Source organism: Mirounga angustirostris, unplaced genomic scaffold, assembly GCF_029215605.1.
Source record: "Mirounga angustirostris isolate CCGP_5_RB_7025 unplaced genomic scaffold, mMirAng1.0.hap1 SCAF_11, whole genome shotgun sequence".
Classification (NCBI taxonomy): domain Eukaryota; kingdom Metazoa; phylum Chordata; class Mammalia; order Carnivora; family Phocidae; genus Mirounga; species Mirounga angustirostris.
In genome coordinates, this window is record NW_026991719.1 from 101,172,212 (window position 1) to 101,196,993 (window position 24,782).

General features: G+C 39.4%; 1 protein-coding gene across 1 annotated transcript in view; it reads right to left on the reverse strand.

Annotated features, from left to right (window-relative positions):
* Positions 1 to 24,782, reverse strand: part of TENM1 (teneurin transmembrane protein 1) — a 785,963-nt gene that overhangs the window by 80,417 nt on the left and 680,764 nt on the right. Inside the window, exons 23-24 of the mRNA XM_054509125.2 lie at positions 22,870 to 22,890; positions 18,185 to 18,417 (exon numbers count right to left, since the gene is read on the reverse strand). Of these exons, the coding sequence (XP_054365100.1) occupies positions 18,185 to 18,417; positions 22,870 to 22,890 (254 nt within the window). The remainder of the gene's footprint in view (positions 1 to 18,184; positions 18,418 to 22,869; positions 22,891 to 24,782) is intronic.

Consider the following 24,782-nt stretch of genomic DNA (forward strand, 5'->3'; position numbering starts at 1 on the left):
CTGATAAACTCACTGTAAGTTGAAAATATCATTAAGTGTAAAATCATTTAATCACCTTCCTTACTGAACATCATAGCTTAACGTAGCCCACCTTAAACTTGCTCTGAACGCTTATGTTAGCCTACAGTTGGGCAAAATCATCTAACACAAAGCTTATGTTAACATGAAGTGTTGAATATCTCCTATAATTTATCAAATACTGTATGGAAAGTGAAAAATAGAATGGTTCTGTTTTGCTTGTGATCATGTGGCCAGGAGGTGCGGCTTGCTGCTGCCGCCCGGCATCCTGAGATATTGTACTGCATCTTGATAGCCTGGGAAAATATCAAAATTCAAAATTCAAAGTATGGTTTCTACTGAATGCGTATTGCTTCTGCATCACGGTGAAGTCAAAAAACCGTAACTTGGGGACTGTCTGTACATTGAAATGCACCTAACTTAAATCAAGTAAAGGCTGCCATGAGGTCAAGAGCAGCACGTGAATTTCTCTAACAGTGAGTTTAGAAAGGAGGTAATGATACGTTCTCTCTCTCAAGACCTTTAAGAGGAGTACAGTCCCCTATCAATTAGTGATTATTAAGTATGGGTGGGTGGGGGGAGCAGTTGCTTTTAGTAGCCAAAAGCAAATAGAATAAGAACCATGGATCCAATGATCTGCAAATAAATTTGATCCATGTAGCTAGCTACAATGAATAGCTCAGACTCCCCCAAATCCACTTTGTTAACAGCTCCGTGTTATTATCTTGTGATGTCTTCCAATCTTACCATCTCAGGAGTACTAAGAAAACAGAAATACCTCAAGATTTTGCCTTAATGTCCTTCAGTTCTTTGCTTTTACATAAAGAAAAGCAGAGAGAATGCTGGCTCCAGGGTCACATCAGGGGATCTGGGGGTTTCAGGCTGACTTCTGTTACAGATCAGCTGTAGGACTTCGAGGAAGGCATTTAACTACTCAGTGTCTTGGTTTCCTAACCCAGATCCTACCTACTATACAGGGTAAAATGGTGTGAAACTCACAAAAGCCAATGGAATGGAAGCACTTTGAAAAGGATGAAGTGATGCTAAGTGGTGTCCCAATTGCTCAGTCATAGCTATAATTCTGAAAGTGACTTTTCGAAGCCTAGAATCATCAACAAACATTTCCACATAGGCCCTGACTGAACATTTCAGGTTTCTCTATGTTGGACAGACATAGTATACAACTTAAGTCCATGAAGCATCATGTAACCCTTGTCATAGCAGAGTTGCCCTATGTTAGATTCACCATAGACAAGGTAGTGGTTGAAAACAATTTTGTTAGCTTAGGGGAAATACTGCACTATTGAGTGGCTGGTATAAAAACCTTCAAGCTTTTATGAGATGGTTAAAATTTTCATCCAGAGAACCAAATAAATGAGACTCCATGCTATGCAATTGGCTCAGGGAGATCCTGGGCCAGGGGTGGTGGTGGTGTCTCAATATTTAAAAGTGATACAAGATACTAGTAATGGTATGAATTATTTTTCCTTCTTTTAAAGATGTAGGGGTGTGTGTGTGTGTGTGTGTGTAAGAGAGATTGGGGTAAATAGATGGTTCTAGTTCAAGTTGAAATGCACATCTCTTATTTTTGTGCTAGAGTTCTTGTTTAAAAGATGCCTGCAGGCTGAGATTTAAGGGGACTCAGTACATATGGGCTAAGATAAATGAGGTTTACCAAATGCAAGCTGAATCTTTTATATTCCCTCCCTCCCTTAAAAAATTCTTCAAACATCAAGCAACCATATCTGGGACACTACTCAGATATATTTTGAAGAAATGCCTCTGTCATCCTAAGGAAAAAAACTGCCTCACAAGAACATTATGTGAACAACTAGCCTGAGGAGGGAAAGTTCATTTATTGCCCATGGACCAGCAAAAACTAATTGCAGTTGTTACACTCTAGGGAAAATGAGTCTCTCTCAAGGTATGTGAATGACCAAGAGGTTCTAATAAAAAAGCAAACTAAGTAGAATACCTTGGCCTGAATACTCAATAAAAGCAGGATATGAGGAATTAAGCCCGACAGTGCTTACTATTCACAAAAGTGGGCTAACTCAAGAAGAATTAAAGTTTCTGTAGGGTAATTATTTGCATGTAGTGCCCATCCAAAAACAACACAGAAGGCGCATTTAAAATTCTTCCAACATCTGTACATCTTGACTAATGAAGCTGATGCTGGAAGAGAAGTTCACAAAGTCAGAAGTGGTAGACAGTCATTGGCAAAAGGTAAGGCAGGGTAACAAATACTGCATGAATATAATTTTTAAACCTCTTCAATGAGAGTTTAAGAGACATTTAGGACGGCTGGTTTGGGCTCAATCAATATACAATTACAACACACACACACACACACAAATATGACAGCTGAGTAGAAGAAAAAAAATAGTCAAAGCAGTTGCCTGAGGAGACAAACAACTCTTTTTTTCTTTTCCACATCCTCATGTATAAGTTTGATGAACTGCAGGCATAAGGTTTTCTTGAAAGGCATTGAAAACTACTGGGGTGCCTTGTTCATGGGGGGGGCTGGTGATTTCCCTATCCTTGTCTTGACTGAGACTGGGGTCTCCACGGCCATGCCCACCTCTTTTCTCTAAATTCAACCACCTAGACATGTTCGTGAGAGAGATGGGAGGAGGAGGAAGAGTCCGGGGGTAGAAGCTGGGTGATCTGGTTGAGACTAACTGACTTTCAAAACATTTCACAATCTCCCAGTGCTCAGGTGTCTGCCTTTGTCTACCGGTGAGACTAAAAGCTGACCTGCCCATGTCAGGGCATTACTGTAAAGATCAAATAAAATAACATCTATTCTGTCTGTGAAATCTTTCTGAAAGGTTAACACAAGTGATGTTCATATTTACGTTTTTGATTAACTGTTAGCCTTCTGGAATCATGCTGGGGGTTATCTGCTACATGAGTACCTGCTCCAGCATGGATTGGCTTAGAGGTCAGGATCACAATGTGGAATTCTGTCAGCATCTCTGCCACGCTGACGATGATGGGGAGTCTGTACGGGGTCCTGTGTTACTTTTCCAGTCAAAGCGGTCTATTTAATGGCTCTAAAACATACCTTTCCCTTTGCCATCACTACATTATTTGCCTGTGCATGGAGGGCCCTTTCTTTCTCCTAGTTTCCCAATCCTGCTCATTTTGCAAGACACAGTGCAAGTCTAGCCTCAATAATACAATCCACAAGCTGACTCCAAGACTTGCAAATACCTCGATGGAGGTCTTTCCTTGTCAATTAAATCAAACAAATCCATCATTCTTTTCTGATGGTAGAAATCTTCTGAGCCTAGTAGAAGACATGTGTGTTTACCAATCCTAGTGGTAGGAATGAGGATCACAATAGGGATAGTGTTGTTAGGTTGCAAATCTAAAGTCTGGCCCGTAACTAAGAGCACAAGGTGTTTTGACTGGACTCAAGAACGCACTTGAGATACGAGTTCGGGCCATTTTAACAAATCCATTTCAGGACCATCCTCATCTTCATAGGAAGAGCTGAGTTATTCATTTCCCATTTAGCATTGGCTTTTTGCTCTCCACTGCCCTACTTTCCCTTCTTTGCCTTGTTCTTTGATCTTATTCTGTTTTGAGTTCACTTAACCTAACCTATCAGGAATGGAGGTTAGAATCTAGTTTCCAGTTCTCTTTCCCCACATGTCCAGCTCTTTTTTAGATTCCTTTCTTTTCTTCCACATCTTCCCCCTTCTCATTTTTCTCTCCCTTTTCCTCCAAATGCCAATCAGCTCTCCATTCTCTGAACCCTTGGAGTGTTTACAGTTTATATCCCATGACCTAATGCTAGATTATAGTCTTCTCTAAGGATTCCTCTCTTTTCTCCTCAACCAAATCATATTCCCTCATGGGCAGGGACAATGTCTTTTTAGTCCACTCATAATTTCCAAAATTTCCCAGGAAGACCAGATTATTTGCTGCTTGAAAAGCTTAACAAAATGGTGGAGCTCAGTGAACATGGTTCTTTTTCTAACAAGATCTACTGGGAGCATGATGTGGGTCCGACCGAGTAGCTAAATCCAGTGGGAGTCTTCTTCTTCTTTTTTTTTTTAAAAGATTTTATTTATTTATTTGAGAGAGAGAGTGAGAGAGAGAAAGAGCACAAGAGGGGGGAGCGGGAGAGGGAGAAGCAGACTCCCTGCTGAGCAGGTAGCCCGATGCGGGACTCGATCCCAGGACTCCAGGATCATGACCTGAGCCGAAGGCAGTCGCTTAACCAACTGAGCCACCCAGGCGCCCAGTGGGAGTCTTCTAAGTAGTATAGTGGGTCGCTGACACTGGTGTCTTATTGATACCAGTTAAATATGCTGAAAGTATTAATTAAGATGATGGCATTTCTGGATACCTGTTTGATAACCAGGAGGTCTTTGTTGTCACAAGAGATCACTGCAGTATTTGGTGACAGCATTTAGCTGCGTGCTCCTGCCACACAGTAGTGCTTTCTAGGTTTATGGAATAAATGACTAAGATCTATGGTAGAAAGGGAACAATTTGAGCAACTAGGAAAAAAAATTAATAATAGTCAGTCTGAATTAATAACAGTGAGTCTAAGAAAGGAGCTAAAACACAAGGAAATGGAGGCATTTAAAAATACAGGCAGATACCATTTTTTCATTTTCCCTGATTCAAAAATCTCTAGCATTTCCAGGAACTAGGAAGGTATCAATTTAGGGCCAATTCAGAAGGCAGTTGTTTTGGTTTTCTGTTAATGGACAATTTTTTTTAAACATTCAAGTAGATAATTTGAATAAAGTCATGCTGTTAAAACTAGACCAGAATACTTGGAAAAGAAAATACCAGCATTAGTAACAAAACAAAAAAACCACAACAGAGGTCTTGAAGTTGCTGTGTTGATCTGTGGTTTTTCATAAAATTTCAAGCCTAACAGGCTAAAATCAGGAGATTTAAAAGTAGTCCCTCTTCAGACCACTCTCCCCAGAAATGCCCTCAGTTTTACCACTGGAGAAAGGTGGGAAGGTGCCCTTGAGAGACAGTTCTGATTTTACTTTAAGAGAACACAGGGAAAAGATTATAGAAACCCAAGCAGGTAACCTTGGCAGAAGCCATTCTGATGGGTTTTGGGCTTGGGGAGGGACAAAGCAGACCTATCAATCTATTACTATGGCTTCAATTTCCTTGGGTTAGAGATGCCTTCCAAAATGAGGAGTGATTCCTGAGCTCTAGGAGTAACTACCGCTGTAATCAGCTTTCTTTCCTGAGTAAATACTGGTAAAATCAGGCACCTACCCACCTTCCTTTCCCTAAAAACCTATTACACAGTCTAACAAGCTTTTTGAAAAACCAAATGGAATTGCTAGTAAATGAAACTGGAAGAAAAATAGAGCAAATAGCATTGGGGCTTCCTGGCCAGGCTTTGATATTTGGGGCTTGAAGATAACCTTACATTTGAGTTATTAAGCCTTTGATTCCTCAGGGAGAAACTTTAAATGGGCCAGGACTCACTCCCAAGGAAATAGTGACTTTCTTTGGGCAACGATAAAGCGGACTCATTCTATGGAGACTCTTTAATATTGAGGAAGTTCACGGTCAGCTATTCAGGGAACCCCACATATGGACACACACTAGAGGTGTTGCCTCAAATCCAATCAGTATGGAAAAGAATGGATGTATGCTGGCCACTGTAGGAGGCCTTAATGACTCTACCCCAGGGCCAAAGTGGGACTTGTGCCTGACAGCTTGTTAAATATTTTGAATATCATCTCTGTATGCGTGAAAGCCTTATTTCAAACAAACAAACAAACAAACGAACGAACAAATCACTTTTAAAAATGGAATTGTCAGGTATAAATTTGCAAGTTGCTTTCTAATCCCTGCTTTTGACTTAAATTTTTTTTAAATTATGAAATATTTCAAATGGTAGACAACTCAGAAAATAGCATTACATGCTGCCTTGCATCTACCACCCAAATTTAACAGGTGTTAACATTCGCTTCACATGGTTCAGAATAATATCAAAAGAAAATGTTATGAATACAGCCAAAGCCCCATGTCCTTATCCCTACTACCTTTTCCCTTCTCTCCCCAGAGGTAACCATACCCTGCAGGTAGCGTGCATCACTCCCATGCATGTTTTCACACATTTTCTATATCTGTATGTGTCTACAAACATCTAGTATTGTTTATGTGCTTCCATGTGAATATACTTAATGCTTCAGAATTGTTCACTTAGAGGCACCCGGGTGGCTCAGTCAGTTGAGCATCAGGCTTCAGCTCAGGTCATGATCTCAGGGTCCTGGAATGGAGCCCCGCATCGGGCTCCCTGCTCAGAGGGGTGTCTGCTTTTCCCTCTGCCTCTGCCCTTCCCCCCCGCTCATGCTCTCTCTCTCTCTGGCTCTCCAAAATATAAATAAAATCTTTAAGAAAAAAAGAATTGTTCACTTGAAATGGCTAAAATGGTAAATTTTGTTTTATATATATTTTACCATTATCATATGCTAATGGCATTATACCATGTATTTCTTTTGCAATTTTCTTTTATTTGTGTAACCTTATGTTTTGTGACCATTAATGTTCTTTGTATATAGATGTAGTTAATTTATTTTTACTGTTATACAATATCCCATCATGTGACTAAGCCTCCACTGATGGATTGTTAGGCTCTTTCCATTTTTTTTACTGTAGTGACATCCTAGCACGTCTCCATATGCACATATGCACTTGTGACTTTCCACAGCATTTCCTTCAGTGGAGCTTTTCCCAGTACCTCTCTCCAAGGATTTTAAATACATGGTTGCAATTTTCCCCCTTCAGTTGGACAATATATTTTCCAAGCGAACAGAATTAAGTTAGGGCTGTGACTATACCATCAATGAAGTTTGACAGAAAAGAATTTGAATATAGTCAAACAATTTTGAAACCAAAATGATTATTGGTTGCAGTCTTGAAAACAATCCAGTTAATAACAGCTATTAGTTTTAAAACTTATCTACTTATACTCGTTCTCCTCTTCCTACTTTAGTCAGTACTTAATCTGTGCCAGGAACTGGCAGAGCCCATAGCGTGTCATTTCATCCTCTAGAACTCTTTAAGGAAGGTAGGCGCACCATTCCATTTTACAGATGAGAAAACAGTGCCTTGAAGATGTTAGTAATACATTTGAACTCCATTTTAGCTCCCTGAGACTACAAAGTCTCTCGCTTTAAGCTACTCTAAATGATTCCTGAGTTTTCCAAATTTCACGGGGCCCAAAGGAGAAAGACACAGTATGATTCGGGGGTTACTGAAAGGACTGTCCATCTGCCTTAAAAATACCTTTACTACAGGAAGGCTTTTCTGGGAAGCCACAAACCTTAGACACCCGAAGGAAATATATTGCTAAATATGACCACGTAGAGTTAGAAAACTTCTATATGGTTAAAAAAAGGAGAAATTACAAACTTGGAAAATATCTGCAACACATATGAGGGACAAAGGGATGCCTTTCTAACTGACAAAACACAAAGATCAACAGCTCGGTAGCAAAACTGGCAGAGTGAGTTTACTGAAAAAGAAATACAAATGGTCACAATAGACAGGAGATGACACTCAGCTTCATTCACAATTAAAGAAATTCAACTTAAAGCTACAGGGTACAAGACCCCATTTCCCACTGATCAGATGGGCCTACAGGAAAAGGTTTAAAGATACTCAGAGCAACTAAGGGTACGGCAAAATGGGCATGTTCACACACTGTTGCTGTAAATGTGCTCAATCTTTTGGGAGGACAATTTGGTAATATCTACTCCTGCTAAAAATTAACTCTATGTATGTATTTACAAAAGTGCTCCAGTATCTATGAACTAGGTTGTTCAGCACAGCACTTTAGTGGTAAAAAATAATAATAATAAAAAGCAACAACATATCCATCAAGAAGCAAATGGCTCAATCAATTATGGTATAGCCATATGTTGTCATGTTATACAGCTCTTAAAAACAAAGAGGTAGGTATGTACATGCTTTTATGGAAAGGTCTTCGAGATATTTTATTAAACTAAAGAAGCAGGGTGAAGTGTAATCCATATGGTATGATTCCTTTCACGTAAGGTGAAAAATATATAGAAGTCTCAAAGGAATCACAAGAAACTGTTAACACTGGTTACTTTTAAAATGAGGGACTGGGTTGTGTGTGTTTGTGGTGAAGAATTCTGGAATCTGCTTTTTGTACCTTTTCAGAGAGTTCAAACTTTCAAACCATATTTACATATTACTTTTCTATTTTTATGTTTCAGTATCAACAGGACTTAGCTAGGTGGTGAGACCATTTTAATTTGTATTTTTATACTTCTTTTTCTTAAAAAATAATAAATGTAACTAAAATATCTTTTACTACTGACCTGCCAGGATGCCTTCAAAGACTTCCATTTAGGTTTCTTCCTTGACTTACGGTATTACCCCTTTCAGCAGGTCTCCAGTAAGCTGCTCAGATCAGAGTAACCCACTGTCAGCCATCAATACTAGGACACCCCTGCTGGACAGCAGTCATCTATAGAAGCAAAGAAACCTGAGTCCTCAGAGGCTGGCCATAGGACAAGACAGTGTATATGTGTGTGTATTTTAAAATACCATGTTTTGTCTTTCGTTGAATTATAAAAATAGTAAATGCTCAGAAAACTGAGAAAATAAAATCACTCCATATTCCTTAGGCAGCAATTATCACTGCTAATGTTTTGATAAACTTCCTTTTTAAAATATTTACTTATTTATTTATTTGAGAGAGAGAGAGAGAGAGAGCTCAAGCAGGGAGGAGCGGAGGGAAAGGGAGAAAGAATCTGAAGCAGACGCCCCGCTGAGTGTGGATCCCATGTGGGTCTTGACCCCACGACCCGTGAGATCATGACGTGAGCCGAAACCAAGAGCCAAACGCTTACTGACTGAGCCACCCAGGCGCCCCTGGATAAGCTTCCATTTGCACTTTTTCTCTGGACGTACACAGTACCCCTGCACCCTTACAGGAGTAGCAGCCCACACTTTCTACAGTTTGTATTCTGAGCTCTCCACTGAATACTATTTTGCAGGTATTTTCCTTATACCCGCAAGGTCATGCCAAGTTTTGGGGATGGTGGGAGTGGTCTGTCCCGGGTGCTGACAGTAAGGGGAGTGAATTTTCAGTACAAGTAGTAAAAACAATAATAAAATGGATGAACAGCAGGTCTCTGTTTACTATCACCATTCCTGGGAAATTCTAAACAATGTCACTGATGCAATAGTCCTTCCACTGTCCCATCCCCTTTTAGTATACCACTGTGGCTGCCCAGTTCTGATGAGGGGGTGGGAAGAGAATAGGGTGCATTTCTACATAGGGGTGATGGGGTGAGGGCCGGGACAAGGGCTCAGTTAGCCAGGGGAATCACTGAACGAGGGAATGAAGAGGAGACATGTCAAACCTGTCCTACTTTATTGGGTTTGCTGCGTAGATCCATCCAGCTTAGACAACTTTAGAGAATCTGCTTGACTTAAAAAAACTAACCATAGCAGCTGTCTTTATTATGTGCATATAACTTAAGTCATTAGTGCCTTCAAAACTCTGGTCTAAATGCTCTGTGTGGTGCCATCTATAATATTTGGGCTGAAGTGGCCAAAAAATGCAATCAACTGATCAATTATAAAATAAAAATGGGCTTCCTGGCTCCATTTCCAGCTGTGTTTTAGCATATGATGATGTTAAAATCATGGATTTCCAAAGACATCTGGGTTTGCTGCGTGTTGTTTGAGTTTTACACTGGACACCTGCTAATTCACCCAATATTGCTGGAGGGTCAATGAAGCTAAAAACATCTTCTGATGACTTCTCTGTTGTGGAGTGAATGTTCTGGATTCCCTGGGAAGTCAATGCACTGTAGGTTTCAGATTCCTTTAAGAATCAGCAAAGCATGCAGGACTCACCAGGAAATGACCTCCTCTTTTCTTTGATTTGATAGCTCCGTGCATTTGGATGGGAGCTCCATGCATTTGGTAAACTTGAAATTATTGGGCCATCTTGTATGGATGGTAGAGCATTATGGGGCCCTGATCAAAGGGTTAGCTCTAATACAGTTTCATGTTTTAGAACCTTAAAAACAAACATTTTGCATTGAAAGAAATTTCCTAATTAACTTCTGCAGAATTTGTACATTAAAACATCTTACCCTGCTGGAGAAGACTGATAAAGCAAACATACTACCTTCTGCTGAAGAGAAACTGTATTTAGAAGGAACTTGCTATTCTCATAAAACTTTTAATAGGAAGAAGTGAATCAAATTCTTTAATTACCATTTTATGGTTGGTAAAAGGGCAAATTACATGCCATCCATTTCTAAACTTCTAAATGTCTCTGGTGCTTTTAATTAAAGCTGCCATCTAGAAACTACTAAAGCAATTTTATGCAATTAGTTATTTATAGGTTACCATAATACACCACTCAAAATATGATTTCAGTGATTTGCAGTCCGTTTGTGTGTGATCTCTGTCATTTTTGTTTGGTGGGGAGGGGGTTCTTCTTTTTATTGGCTGAGGTGATTCTTCAGTGGAAAGATAAGAAGGATGTGACACTGAGGAGCTGTGATAAGGAAGCAGAGTTGTCTTGGCTAGTGGTCTAAATAAAAAGAGGAAGAATCATAATTCCATACTCTTTGTCTTGATATGTAGGGGTCTATGCTTCATTTTAGACAATGCTACAGAGGAGAAGTATATTACTCTTACTCCCTCGTCTCTCCCCACTTTGCCTCCATTCCACTAGATACCTAGCATCACATTTCCCCATGCTACCTAGAGTAGCTCCCACCTTGGCTTGGCCCCCTTGGGTGATCTCATCTATCCAAACACATCCATCCTGGGCTCCATGTCCTCAAGGCCCCCATAAAGTGTTTTAATGAGGAATTCAGGTTTTGCTCTCCCAGGCAATACCCCACGGAAGTTCATATCTGAAGAAAACACTTATGGAGTGAATTTAATGGTGAAACGGTGGACTGCTAAGGGAATGACTTTTGTAACTTATTCCATGGTTGGGTTACTATTATAAGTAGTATTGTTATTAGCAACAAAACAGCAAGCCTGATCATAATGGCAGGTGACATTTAACATGTCCATACTACATGCTGGGCAGTGCGCTTTACAAGGCACTTTACGTCTATTACAGAACACTGCTGTGTAGGCACTATTAGCTAGTATTCTAACTTCACAGATGAGGAAGCCGCAGCTCAGGGAATTTAGGTGACTTATTCAAGGTCACACATTTAATGAATGGTGAATCTGGGATATGCATCCAGTTCTGTTTGACTCCAGAAACTGGGAACTTCTTTCTCATGGTATTTGGCCTCTAAAATATGATCTCTGTGTTTGCTAGAATATTATGCATGCATGAAAATTAAAATAAATGCAGAAGAAAAAGTCATTTAATAATGCACTTGTAGCTTTATAAAACTTAAATGAACTTAATACAGGTTTCTCTGTATTAACTATTGATGTTTCCTGGACCAATTAGCCAAGGCTAAATGTATGTGCCTTTCTTTTGTCTGACTTCTCCACACCAACAGTTTGATGGCTTTAAGATTCTGACAGAATAGATAGAAAGTTCTCAAGTTCCAGCTACTGACATAATATAAGGTCAAAATCTTTTGACCATCATAGGCAGATGCATTGGAACAACTGCGGGGAACACATTAAGCTCTTATTCTGGTTGCATCAGAGGCACTAAGTCCTCCGGTATAGCTGCCATAAACTGAGAGATCAAAAATATAGTTTAGGAAAGAAATCTCCAGAAGTGGACATAGCACGGGATCACTGAGCAATAAAAGACAATTATTTTTTTTTAAAGATTTTATTTATTTTTTAGAAAGCGAGCGAGAGAGAAACAGCATGAGAGGGGAGAGGGTCAGAGGGAGAAGCAGGCTCCCCGCTGAGCCGGGAGCCCGATGTGGGACTTGATCCCAGGACCCTGGGATCATGACCTGAGCCGAAGGCAGACGCTTAACCATCTGAGCCACCCAGGCGCCCCTAAAAGACAATTATTTTGCCTGAATTTTAAGGCTTGGTCAAAACACATTTTCCTCAGGGCACCTCTGATTCTAGGACAAGGTTGTGGGAGGAAAGTTCTCATGGAAGATGCCTTGACGCTGAGCTGGGAATTTGGCCCTGGGTGGTAGAATGTTGAGCCTACCCAGAAATCCTTCTTCACTAATCGGCTCTCCCAAATCTTTGCTAACCTTACTTCCTCATTTTTAGCAGAACAGATCAATTCTTGGAGAACACCGAAGCTATCAGAATGGAATACCATCAACCTTCTAGTTCCTTCTACCTACAAACTTACCTTCATCACTACACCTACCATTATCTTAGGATGGTTTCTCCAATCTCCCCTCCCTTTCAAGGCCTACTCCCTCCCAGTTTCCTCCAGACCTGGTTTCATCATTTATTTTCTGTCTTCTGTATCTTTTCATTTACCTATAACTAACACCGTATCTCCTATAGATGAAGTCTCCCCTGAGCACCCTGTCCTCTCACTACTTATTACGGTATCTCTCACATCTAAACTTCTCAGAAGAGCGATCTTCTTTAGAAGTATTTATTTTCTGTCCTCTTATTGGCTCATTAAATTACTAAAATTTGGCTTCCATCCCTACTGCTATTCAAACCACCAATATCAGGGTCAGCAATGAACTCCTCATTGCCTAATCCAATGGCTACAAATGTGTAACATTTCATACTGTTTTCCACACCTTCTTGAAACAATGATTCCTTCACCTTCCTGGATACCAAGCTCTCTTTGTTCACTTTTCTTTTCTTATGAAGGTTTCTTCTCTGTCTCCTTCATTAGATTCCCTTCCATTGCCTGTCCTATAAATATCAGTACTCCCTATGATTTCTTTGCCCCAGCCTCACTCCTGCGTGTGCACTACCCTGTCTCCAAAACAGTTTATCAAACATGCATGCATTGGAGGATTATGTCACTCTCTCACTTCAACTCCTTTGCCTATAGGATAAAATCCAAACTTTCTGTTCCTGCCCCTGCTCTTCCTATTACCCTTGGATATTTTTACTTCAACAATACTGATTTATTTGCAGTTTCCTGAATGTACCACTCATTTTACTCAGGTTGTGGCTTGCCTGTAATTTTGGTGAGCCCTGGCCCTAGTGTCAGTCCAAACGGTTATGCCACTGTGATGGATCATGTACTAAAGGAATTGAGGAAAAACCTTACTGCTCTCCATTGCACAGGAGAACCAAAGGAACATTCTCGCACCTGTTAGTGCACTATACTCTCTCCCTTAGACACTGATGACATCAGCAAGATGTCACCGCTCATCCTTCCATGAGCCCCAAATTTAGCTTTTCAGAATAGCATGTAGATGCCAGGGAAGTCAGTAAAGCTTTAGGATCTAACTCAGATATATCTGGGTAGGGACAAAAACCAGATTATTTTATCTAGACTTTATCTTACCCAGATTTCTTAATTGTTAATAAAGTTAAAGTGACTCCTGTATGATTAGTGTTATGAATACCTTAAAAACACTTCTGGTAGCTGTCAAGATTTAAGGATCATTTCCCTGCTAGGGAATGGCTCAGGAGCTGTTTGCACTCATCTGGATATTGCCCAAGTCCTGCTGAGTTCTCAGGTCAGTTTGTTTAAAGAGGCACATCGAAATAGAGATATAAAGCTTGGTGAGGTCCAAGAGAACCAAATTAAGTCATTGATTAATTTCATCTTGTCCAGTCACTCCTTCACCCTCTGTATCTACTTAAAAAAAAATAAATGTATTCAGCTTGTCACAAATTTTATTTTATATTCCCACCTAGTACCATTTCACATTCTGCTTAAGTACTTGGTCATCTATTACATGACTCATTAGTTTGAGTTCTCTGTAGAATTAAGGAAAGTTGCAGTAAAAATAATAAATGGAACCTAAGTTTCAACTACATCATCCATGCATGTTTTAAAAGCATCTTTCAAAGTCAATTCAAACTCATACAATGCCAGGGATTAGCACACCATCAGCCTTTTTGCTAAACTTTTTTCCTTGCCCCATTACATTGAAGTATTGATGAGTAAAATGGCAAATGTTTCTCTTTATTGGGATTCAACTCAAAGTGCATAAAACTGGATCTGATAAAGACTTATTCCCAGGAGATGCATCCAGGGGCTATCTTATATGAAATTCTACTCAGGGAGACTTCCATTTCCCCTTTAAACAAAATGTGTAGTTACCAGTTGTAATAAAGAAATTTAATAAAGTTAAGGTTTTCTGCCTGCATCCCTTAAGAAAAAGTTGGTGAAGTTCTTAACTGCAGAATCTTCCAAAGAGATGTGACAAGGTTTCCTGAAGATTTATTTGAATAATTACATTTAGAGACTATGTAAATGCTGTGCCGTCTACTATGAGTACACTGCTGGGTCAGAAACCTCAGAAAAATAGTTTTAATGGGAAAAAGAAACTCAACTAAAATCCTATATCTTGCAAATAAAAATAAAGAGCATTTTCCAATATTTCCTACCCTCCCAGAGAAACCAACAGAGATCATGGATTTTAGCTGAAAGACAGGCCATGAGGTATAGTGAAAGCATCATAGGCCTTTTTTTTTTTTTTCCATCATGGTTTTGAATTCCAGTGTTATCTGGAACCTGTGTGAACTTGGGTACATTTCTTAACCTGTCTGAGTCTCTGTTTCCTCATCTACAGGACTGGGGGAAATGCAATTGACCGTGTGCATCCTTGTGAAGATTAGATGTACTGTATTGGAAAGCATGGAGCGCAGACTAAGTTATAGCTCTGGTTGTTGTAATACACTGGAGCTGGCAGGGAGATCATCCCACACCCTCAAGTTGACAACTGATACATCTCAGGATCCCATGTTTAAATGACTAGTCCAGTGTAACAAAACTAGTCAATGGCACCATGAAGTCTATTTTAGTGTTCTGGGAAATGAAACCACAGCGAGGTCCAGTGACTTACACAGGGTCATCCAGAAAAACACTAACTACATGGACTGAACAAGAAAGTTTAGGTTCCCTAACCTGACATTCATCACAATTTGCTGCCATTTCTCAAAAAAAGAAAAGAAAAAGAAAAAATCCCATGGCTTCTGACCTTTTACCTTCTGCTGACTGGTTTTTAATCTCATTTGATAATTTATTCTGACTTTAGGACGAATGATCTCAAAAGCAAATTTCATTTCATCCTATTTTTAGAATAGATTCAGAAAATAAATGAGCTGTCTTGCAGATTAACATTTATTTGACTTACCTTGCATAATTAAGGACATGTTGGAGAGCCTGCCTATAATTGCAATATGTTGCTTGTTAAAGTCTTAGAGCAAGCTCTTTTTCCTAACCTAGAAATTGTACTCCCTAGATGTACATTTCCATTTTCTACTGATCTACAGCTTTTCTTTATTAGATTCTAGGTGAAGAGAAAAATCAAACCTCTCCTTAAAGAAATCCGTTAAACATTTGTTGTCCTTCTAGGGGGGAAGGAAGAAGGAGCTGATGTGCATGGTGGTTGTAAAACAAACAAACAAACAAAAAAAGCCAAAACACAAACCAATTGGTCTTTCTTGAGAGATAAAGAACCTGCAGGAGAACCTCAAAGACATCATTAGCAATTAGCAATACTCTCCCCTCAATTTGCACACTGTGTTTTAAATGACTTCTTGCATGATTTTTCCTTCTTCTACAGAAGTCTATGAAATTGCCCTGCAGCATCCCATATAATGAGAATCTCACTTCTGATTCACAGCCAAGGGTGAGTGCTCTCTATATTCAGCATGGAGATAGGTGCCCTAGCGAGGCATCTAAGTGTTCTGACCAGCAATCTCAAGAGCAATGGATGTCTGGACACAGGTTCTGCCATCTGAGTGATTTTGAAGATCTCTAACAGGGTCTTCAAATACTGTTAACATGGTTGAAGAAGACGTGGTGGATACTGAGTGTGAGTCACATGTTCCCCTCCTTTAAACATCCTCGTTCACTCACTGGATCAGAGCAGATGTTGTCAACATCAGCTTCAGAATGCTATGTGAAAGCTGTCTTGGCTGGATTAGACATTCAGCTCTCTGAAGCCTCGGCCAGATGTTCTTAGGGCCCCTGCCCGCTTTGGGATGAATAAAGTGTACTGGATTATTATAAAGGCCACTCTTGGATAGAAAGATGAGTAAATCAAGCCAAAGGAAAATGTACTACTAGCCATGACAAGAAGAAAAACTTAGTTTAATATTAACTTTAATAGATATATAAATTTTGGCACTCTCATTACTGATGCTTTAAGAGTTCATGTAAATCCTGTTCATCAGGACTCTATTATTGCTGCTTTCCAAGCAAAAGAAAAAAGAAAAAAAAGCTGCAGAGAACCAATTATTTGCTCTATTTGGAAAAGCTGAGATATTCATCCTTTACGTGGCAGGTTGAATGTGGTAGGTGAGATGAGTGGTTTCCATATGAGTAGCAACTCAGGAGGATGTCAATTTCAGGCACAATACAAGCTTGATTCCTCCCTATTTCTTATGCAGAAATCCTTATAATACCTGCAAGAGTTTTAAACCTGTGTTAAAGGTGGGACCTAGCCCGATACATTTCCTTGAAAGATGAGTTGATTATATGTTGCATTTGAGTTATGCATTCACTCATCAAATATTTATTGTGAACCTACTATGTGTAAGGAATAAGAGCTGGCACAAGAGAAGAAACATATTAAAACACTTTACCATGATACTTGGGGGGCTTATATTCCTTTAGGGAAAAAAGGCCATATTTTTTAAGCATGATTGAAATTCCTTTTAAGAATACTTGATATAGATAAGAGTGACCTAACCAATCAATTACATGACAAGTATGTATAGTGGATCCCACACTGTACAAGATATTGCTGGGGAGGTGGGGAAGATTTGAAAGAAATATTAGATATAGTTTCTCAGCTCAAGTAGCTTGCCTCAGTGATAAAAAAACCTCCTATTCATGAAAGAATTGGAAAGTAAAAGAAGACAAAATATAATCTAGTAGTAATTGGGTGGTGTAGACCCTGTTAGAGAAATTCAGATTTAATGTACTGGGGTTAGCCAGAGGGGCTTTATGAAAGACATAGGACTTGAATATGGCCTTGAAGAAAGGGAAGGCTTTAGACTCTGATTATAGTTGGAATTTAATCCCCATATGGCAAATGTCAAATAGCTAAAGAGTAACCTCTTAATATTTGAAATAATAAATGACCATCTAACAAATGAAACACATTGACCTCACTATATTTTTTGGCATGGAAAAATGTTCATAATATATTAAGTGTGAAAAGCAGATTATAGAACAGCATTCTATACTATGATTCCATTATTAGAAAATAAAATATATGATATGCATAGAAAAAAGTCTAGAAGGATATATGCCAAAATATTAATAGCTGTTTTCCATATGTGGTAGGATTATGGGTGACTTGAATTAAAAATATTTTTTTCACTCTCTTTTTTCTAATTTTTCTGTAACCAATGTGTTTTATCTGTGTAATAGTTTAAAAAGACCACATTGGCTTCTTAAAACCCACCAAATGAATACTTTATAAAACCTACTAAAGTAAAAGTGTTTCTCACACACACACACACACACACACACACACACGCCCACCCCATCATGGAGAAGGAACAGAGAGTAATGATTAAATAATTAAGGAGATAGGGTGGACAATAAATATATGATAACAGATTTAAAGTTGACTGTCCTGCTTAGTGGCCTAAGATGGGAATATGATCCCAAGTCTACAAAATCATGAAGCTGATTGAGAGAACACAGATTTATTCACAAATCCCAAGCAACAGAATTGAGGATTGGCTCTTGAAGACTGAAGAGTAAATTTAGGACAGACAAAGTAAGGCCACATTCCCACAGAAGGCAAAAACAAAACAAAACAAAACAAAAAAACCCCCAAAACACAAAAAACCCCAAAAACCTAAAACTGGAATTTGTCATCCTAGGCGGAAAGGAAAAGAAGCATTTCGAATTTTAATAACACTTTTGACTATACGAAGGCATATTACCTAGAAATTAGCCCTGACCATGCCTATCTCTTCCGGGATGGACTTCAGAGACAATGTGTGTCAGAGGCAATATTGAGATAGATGGACTACATTATGGCAACAGTCTTAGGATTTTGTGAAGTCAAATGAAATCTTTACATGACCAAAGGATGTTTTTTTTTACCTCGAGGGCTGTTCAGTGAAGCTTCTGATGCTCTCCCGCCATCTCCACAGTGACTCTGGTCAAAGGGAAGGCACTGATCACCTGTTCCTGCCACCACTTCAAAATTCTTGGACAGATCTTTTGTTTCCACAAGAGATTTCAACCTGTAGACTTTTCGAGTGTTGGTGTCTGATAGATAAAGTGATTCAGACACAGGGTCCATAGCCAGATAGTATTTGTGAGCAGGACTTGTGCTAAGGAAGAGAAAAGTAAAGTTATTCAAAGAAGTTTGTTCAATATGCATCCCCTGGGGTCTGCCTTTTGTCACAAATGGAAAGTTCTCTTAAAAGATGAAACAAAATAAATATATCTTCTTTCTCATGTACTGAGGAGATGGTACTAGTTCGGTTTTCTAGTAAGGGGTCTGGGTAAAAAAAAACTCAGTGTGTACTGCTAACCTGAAATGAAGCTGACATTTCAATACCATCTGGGGGGCAGAGAAAGAAGCAGAAGAGAGAAGATCCTGGGAAATAATTTTTTTCATCAATACCTTTCATACCCGCTTCTCCAATTACCTACTAGATGCCTGCCTGGATGGCTCACAGTCACCTCAAACTCAAAAAATCCCCAACAGAAGTTCTTCTCTTCCTGCCTTCCCATCCTTCAGAACCCTATTTCTTCTCTTCCAGACTTCCTACTACACTGGGGGCCCTACCAGCCTCCAGGCTCCTGTTGTAAATTGCAAGACGTGTTGCGTACGGAGGGCTGTGCTGGAGATGCATTGTCAAACTTTTCCTCTCCAAGCTTCCTTTTTTTAGCTGACCACCACACTTTTCTAATCCATTTTGTCTTCTTTCGGGACATAATAGAACTGATTATATATGACCTTTTTGGGGGGTTATAATCACAATCAACTGTACCTTTTAAAGGTGATGTTAAAGTTACCTTGATTGGATTTTGGTATTCCTGAAACTCTTCAATTACATATTCGTATGGGATCTCTTGTGATATTTTTATCTGTGTACATGGCTGAGCTCATTCATTCATTTTGATTCTTCTTAATTCCATTTTTACAATTGCTGGAGTAATATTGGTTTGGGGGATATTTTGCTTGATCCTAAGGTTGGATTCCCATCTTTAAAAACCCTAAAAACTTTTTAACATTCCTTGGTATGGTAGACAAGCCTCTTCACTTAGTAAATTCTCACATGCCTTTTAAGGCTTTACTCAGGCATCATCTCCTGAAGAAAGCCTTCCCTAAATCTCCAGTCTGGGTTATCTGCACTGCATTTACCTCTGTTTTGGGGATTACATATCGTATTGATTTTTTTTCTTTTTAAATTTGTATCCCTCAATAGACCATGCGACCTTGGAGGAAAGCAACCTTGCTTATCTCTGGCTATGACTGTCAAGTGTGACAACAGAAGTAGAGGAGGAAAGATATGAGCAGAGAGGAGGTACATGTGACCTACCAGTAGCTGTCATATCGTATTAGCATTCTTTTTAAAGATAAACTGAAGTCCATACTTTACTCAGATTTCCTTAGTTTTTTGCCTAATGTCCTTTTCCTATTCCAGGAGTCCTTCTAGGATACCAAATTATATTTAGTCATCATGTCTCCTTAGGCTCCTCTGGGCTATGACAGTTTCTTAGACTTTCCTTGTTTCTGATGACCTTAACAGTTTTAAGGAGTATTGGTCAGGTATTTTGTAGGATGCCGTCTACTAGAATGTGTCTAATTTTTTTTTTCTCCCGGTTAGACAGGGGTTATAGGTTTTGGAAGGGAAGATCACAGGGGTAAAGTGCCATTATCATCAAATCAAATCAAGGGTACATAATAATCAACATGACTTATCACTATTGATGTTGACCTTGATCACCTGGCTGAGGTAGAGTTTGTCACGTTTCTCCAGTGTAAAGTTACTCTGTGAAGGCAACACTTGAGGAGTAGGGAGTTATAATCCACCTCCTTGAGGGTAGAGTGTCTACATAGACAATTTGGAAATCTTCTATATAAGAGCATTATCTCATCTCCTCCATTTATTTATGAATTCAGCCATTCATTTATAGCAGTAGGGACTCATGGATATTTGTTTTATTTTTTGTATTAAAACCCAATGCTACTTTATTTTGTTGCTCAAACCCTTTTGGCATTAGCCACCGGGAACTCTTCCGTTGGCTTGTGAGAACTTTTGACGTCCATCCACCAGTGTGGAGTTTTGTTTTTTGTTTTGTTTTAGCCCTTCTCTACTTTTTGGCACTACAAGATGCTCCAGGCTCATCTTTTATAGTCCCTCCCCAGTACTGGAATGAATCATTTTGCTAAAGACCCCTGGTTCCTTATGTTGGAGAATGGTATTGGAAACCAAGATGTGAGTGCTGGGTGTAAGTACTATTTTTTTTACATCTCTCCAAGTACACTCTAAGCTCTTTGCAGGCAGGAACCATACTCATCTCTCTATCTTCAGTGCCAACAGAGTGTCTGACAGGGTCAATGTTCAGTTACTGCTGAACTAAACTATAGGACATGAAACTAACAAATACACAGAAGTGTTCAGGTCTTGGCTACCTAGCCCAGCAAAATGGCAGGGAGAGGGTCATCAGAATAATTAAGTTGCCCCTAAAGACTGGTATGTTTCTGATTGTATTTGTAATTATATTTGCCTTCTAAGTATATCTGTGTATGTTAATGATAGTAAAGGTTAGCAGATACTGATTTGAGACCCAGTTTATAGTTTTAATTGGAAAAAAATCAGATCCATTTGGAATACTTGATTTTTTTCTACTTACCGTCACTTCATCAAATAAGAGAATTCAGTAGATTCCAGGGACATCTTCAACCCTGGAACCACCATGACAGCTGCTGTAAATAAACTGTAAAGGGCCCCAACAGACTCCAGAATTGATTTGGCAGTCATATCAGACAAGGCATCTCTGTAGCAAAGACTGCTTAAATAGGGGTTTGAGTAAAAGTTTTTACATATTCAGTTGAATTTTTGCCTTCAGAATAAAATTTCTCCAGTGCCCTTAGATCTTTCTAGAATAAAAGGGGGTCACAACCCTTCCCTGAAACAACATTCAATATTTTGGTGCCAGTTGGTGGAAGTTTCAACTGAGCAAGATTAATCATGTGTTGTTTAGGAAAAGTCCATAGGCTATTTTTCCAAGAGAAATGTTATTCGCAGAAAACCACTTTGGAATGCATCACATTCATTTATTATTGAATATCCCCAATGTGCCTGTGAGGGAAGTTAAAATTATCATTCTCCTCAAATCTCAGCTGGGGAAACCCAGACACATAGAGGGCTTGCCCAGGGTCACTAACAAGCCTATGCCCTAACCGAGACTAGATTAGATCATATGACTGTGTGTACAAAGTACCTTCCGAATACTTTAGTTCTGAAGGTGGCAAAAAAAAAAAAAAAAAAAAAAAGAATTGGTGTTCCTGCGCTGGCCTTTAGAAAATGGAATAGTCCAACACACAAAATTCAAATCTGATTAATGTTATTTTCTTGACAGCTAACAGTCAGGAAGGTCTCCTATATTGATATGTAATTTCTTGCCATTTCATGCCATTTCCCAAGTGCACTTCAGCTCTTTGGAGATTGGTTTCTTTCTACTTTTTAAAAACATGCCATATCCGAGAAAGAAAACCGCTGGACTACATTTCAATTTGTTCTAATCCCTTGTGTCCACATGCATATTGCAATTTGAGATATGAGAAGATTTCTTTTATAACTTCAGTGTTAGACTTATTGTCACCTTCTGGTTAGCTTTACATTCGAGCAATGCCCTTCAACTTAGCAAAGATCACTTCATTCATGCTAGTTAAAATCACATAAATGGGCAATTAATGCTTATCATTAATACTGTGCAACACTTAACCAGTAAGCAATTTGACAACCAACTTAATTTGCTTAAGGAATCAGTTATGCCAAAGTAGCGAGGCTGATTTTGTGCACTGGCATTTAGGAAGTGGCATCTCCCAAACGAAATCCAAATTAAAAACCCTATCAGTGCCATTTTGATGACAATTGGCATTCGGAAGTGAACAAATTCAATTTTCTCCTTTGCAATTTCAGGTAATTTAGAACAGTTTTGACAAGTGTAATGCATAAACAAATTGAATAGAAATGCTCATTATGATTAATTTCAGGGCTCTGTGCCATTGTCGGTAAATGGTTGGTTTAAAGTTTTTCTATTATTTCTTTTTGGTGGGAAGAAATAGAAACCATGAGGTCACACAAAGGGAAAGAGGAAAAATCTTATTCAAGAAGGTCATCGTGGTCACTGTCTCTTAATACACTCATCAACTCTATTTCTGGATCTGGGAAGATTGTCGTATCACCTCTCTTTCTACTGCAGCTTGAAAACACTGAATCTATTTGAACTTACAGACTCATTTGTGATATCACCTAAGGAAAACATAATGAGACTTAAGGCTTTGCTTTCCCAGGAAGTACTGAACCGCCAGGTCTCACTTATTTTGTTTTCTTTTCAATATAGTCTGATCCTCCAGCAAATTCCCACTTAGTGGAGCTCTCTTCTTTTGTCAGACACTTACCTGAATCCTAACTTCTAAATGTGCTTTCACATCATTCCTTTCACCTTATTTAAAAAGTAAAATCTCCCTGTTAGCCCATTATTAGGAGGTTGCCTGTTAGGCAAGAAGGGGCATTAGGTAGCTGCCCGTGTGGTTTGCTTACCTATGTCTGGTATCTCTGTTTCTAGGGTGCACAAGGTTATCCACGAGTGGCAAGTAAAAACAAATAGAGAGTCATCAGTATAATTCAACAAGCCAAATCCAACCAGACCCACCTAGTTCTAACTCTGTCTGTGGCTATTAGAGACTCCATAGGGAACATTTCATCAGACGTACAAGCCAAAGTGGACCAGATCCTTCCTGGCTTCTTCTCTTAAGATGGCGTCAGGGTGATTGAATATCCTGCCTGGTGGGTGGGCAGAGCTTGAAGGCAGTTTTTTCTCTCTGGACCATCTTCATCAGAACCACCTGGGTTCCTGCCCCATGTGCAGTTTCCTGGGGTTCTCCCCACTCATACTGAATCAGAAACTCGAGGTGGAAGAGGGGCCTGGGAATTTGATTTTTAACAAACTCAGCTGGTGATTCTGATACAGAATAAGGTTTAAGAACCACTGGGCGAGGCTTTGAAGAAGTAGCCACTGTAGAGGTTCTGACTATTCCAGACTGCTTTGAAAGCCACTTTACCAAAATGTAAAATCAAGCCTTGTGTGCAATGGACATCCCAAATCTAGCCCAAAGCCACTTATATGATCTCAGAGATAAGATAGAGACATCTTTTGTGTACAATAGCACATTACTTAGCAATATTAAAAAACTTAATGAAAAGTATGAAGGTTTTCTCTTAGACCAGGGCAGAAGAAGCAGAACACTTTGGGGGCCCTTCTTTGGTAAGCCTCTTGGCACAGGGTACTCTGGGACCTGGGATGAGGCTTCTCACATTGGGGACGCAGTCTGTGTACAGGCCTGACTTTGGGTCAAATCTGCCCAGAAGTAAAAGGCTATAATCATCTGTGAAATACAGGCATTTTAATTTGAAAATCCTTTTAAACCTGGCCCTTTATGTCATTTAAAAAAACATGAAGGTAACACATCTTTTTATCTAAACTAGAAAATGTTCTTATTCTTCAGAATGTCAGGGAAAAAGAGACGATACAAAATGATTTCATCTGAAGCTATCTGCTCCTACTGATTCAACTCGTTTTAAAGAAAATTCTTTCTGGGATTTTAGTAGTTGGGTCACAGGTCAGGATCCACTGACTTTTCTCATTCCCTGGCCATCCTCAAAAGGGTAGGCATCCTGTGGGTTGACATAAAAGGTCATAAGGTAAGGCTGGGAGCTCTGATTAGAAACCTGGCCTTGGGCATTTGGACCTCTTTGTTTCTTTATCACTAGACACTTGCTTGTTTTTGTGGCCTCTAAATTAGCAGGTGAGTGTGCTCCAGGCTGACTCTAATCATTTCCCAAAGGAAGTTTAGTTGTGGAAGTACTAGAAGGACCTCATTAAAACATGGCTTCATCCACAACAGATCCTCCTGGTACAGAACAATTTGTGTGGCTACAAAGGGTTTTGAAATGGTGATGGCAAAGGGTGGGGAGGAGAGTGGTTTGACTTTCTTGTAGCTGCTTCTGATCCTGCCAATAATGTCACTGTGAATTTGGAAAGATGTCCCATATTATGCAGAGCAGCTTCTCTCATTAACATCTCAGAAGGAGGAAGTGAAAATGATGGAATTTATTTCCAGTGTGTGACCTTGTTCTGTCTCAGAATTACTTTTAGTTAAGGATTTAGGATTGAGCCACCACCAAAGTCAGTTTGTTGTCTAGCTAGCAACTGACTACCCGCTGAGGCGCCAGTGTGAGCTCTTCACAAGTGCACGGGCCCATCAGTAGGCACTGCCACCTGGCAATCGACTGACTTGAAGCTGGCCACGATTCAGGAGGAGAAAGGAGCAGAACTGCAAATCGTTTTTGAGCAAGAAATGCTCCCCATGATAGGGTCTTTAAGTCGATCATGGATTTTCTCAGGATCAAGATGATTAAAAGGGCCATCTATTCTTTTTTTAATTAAAAAAATT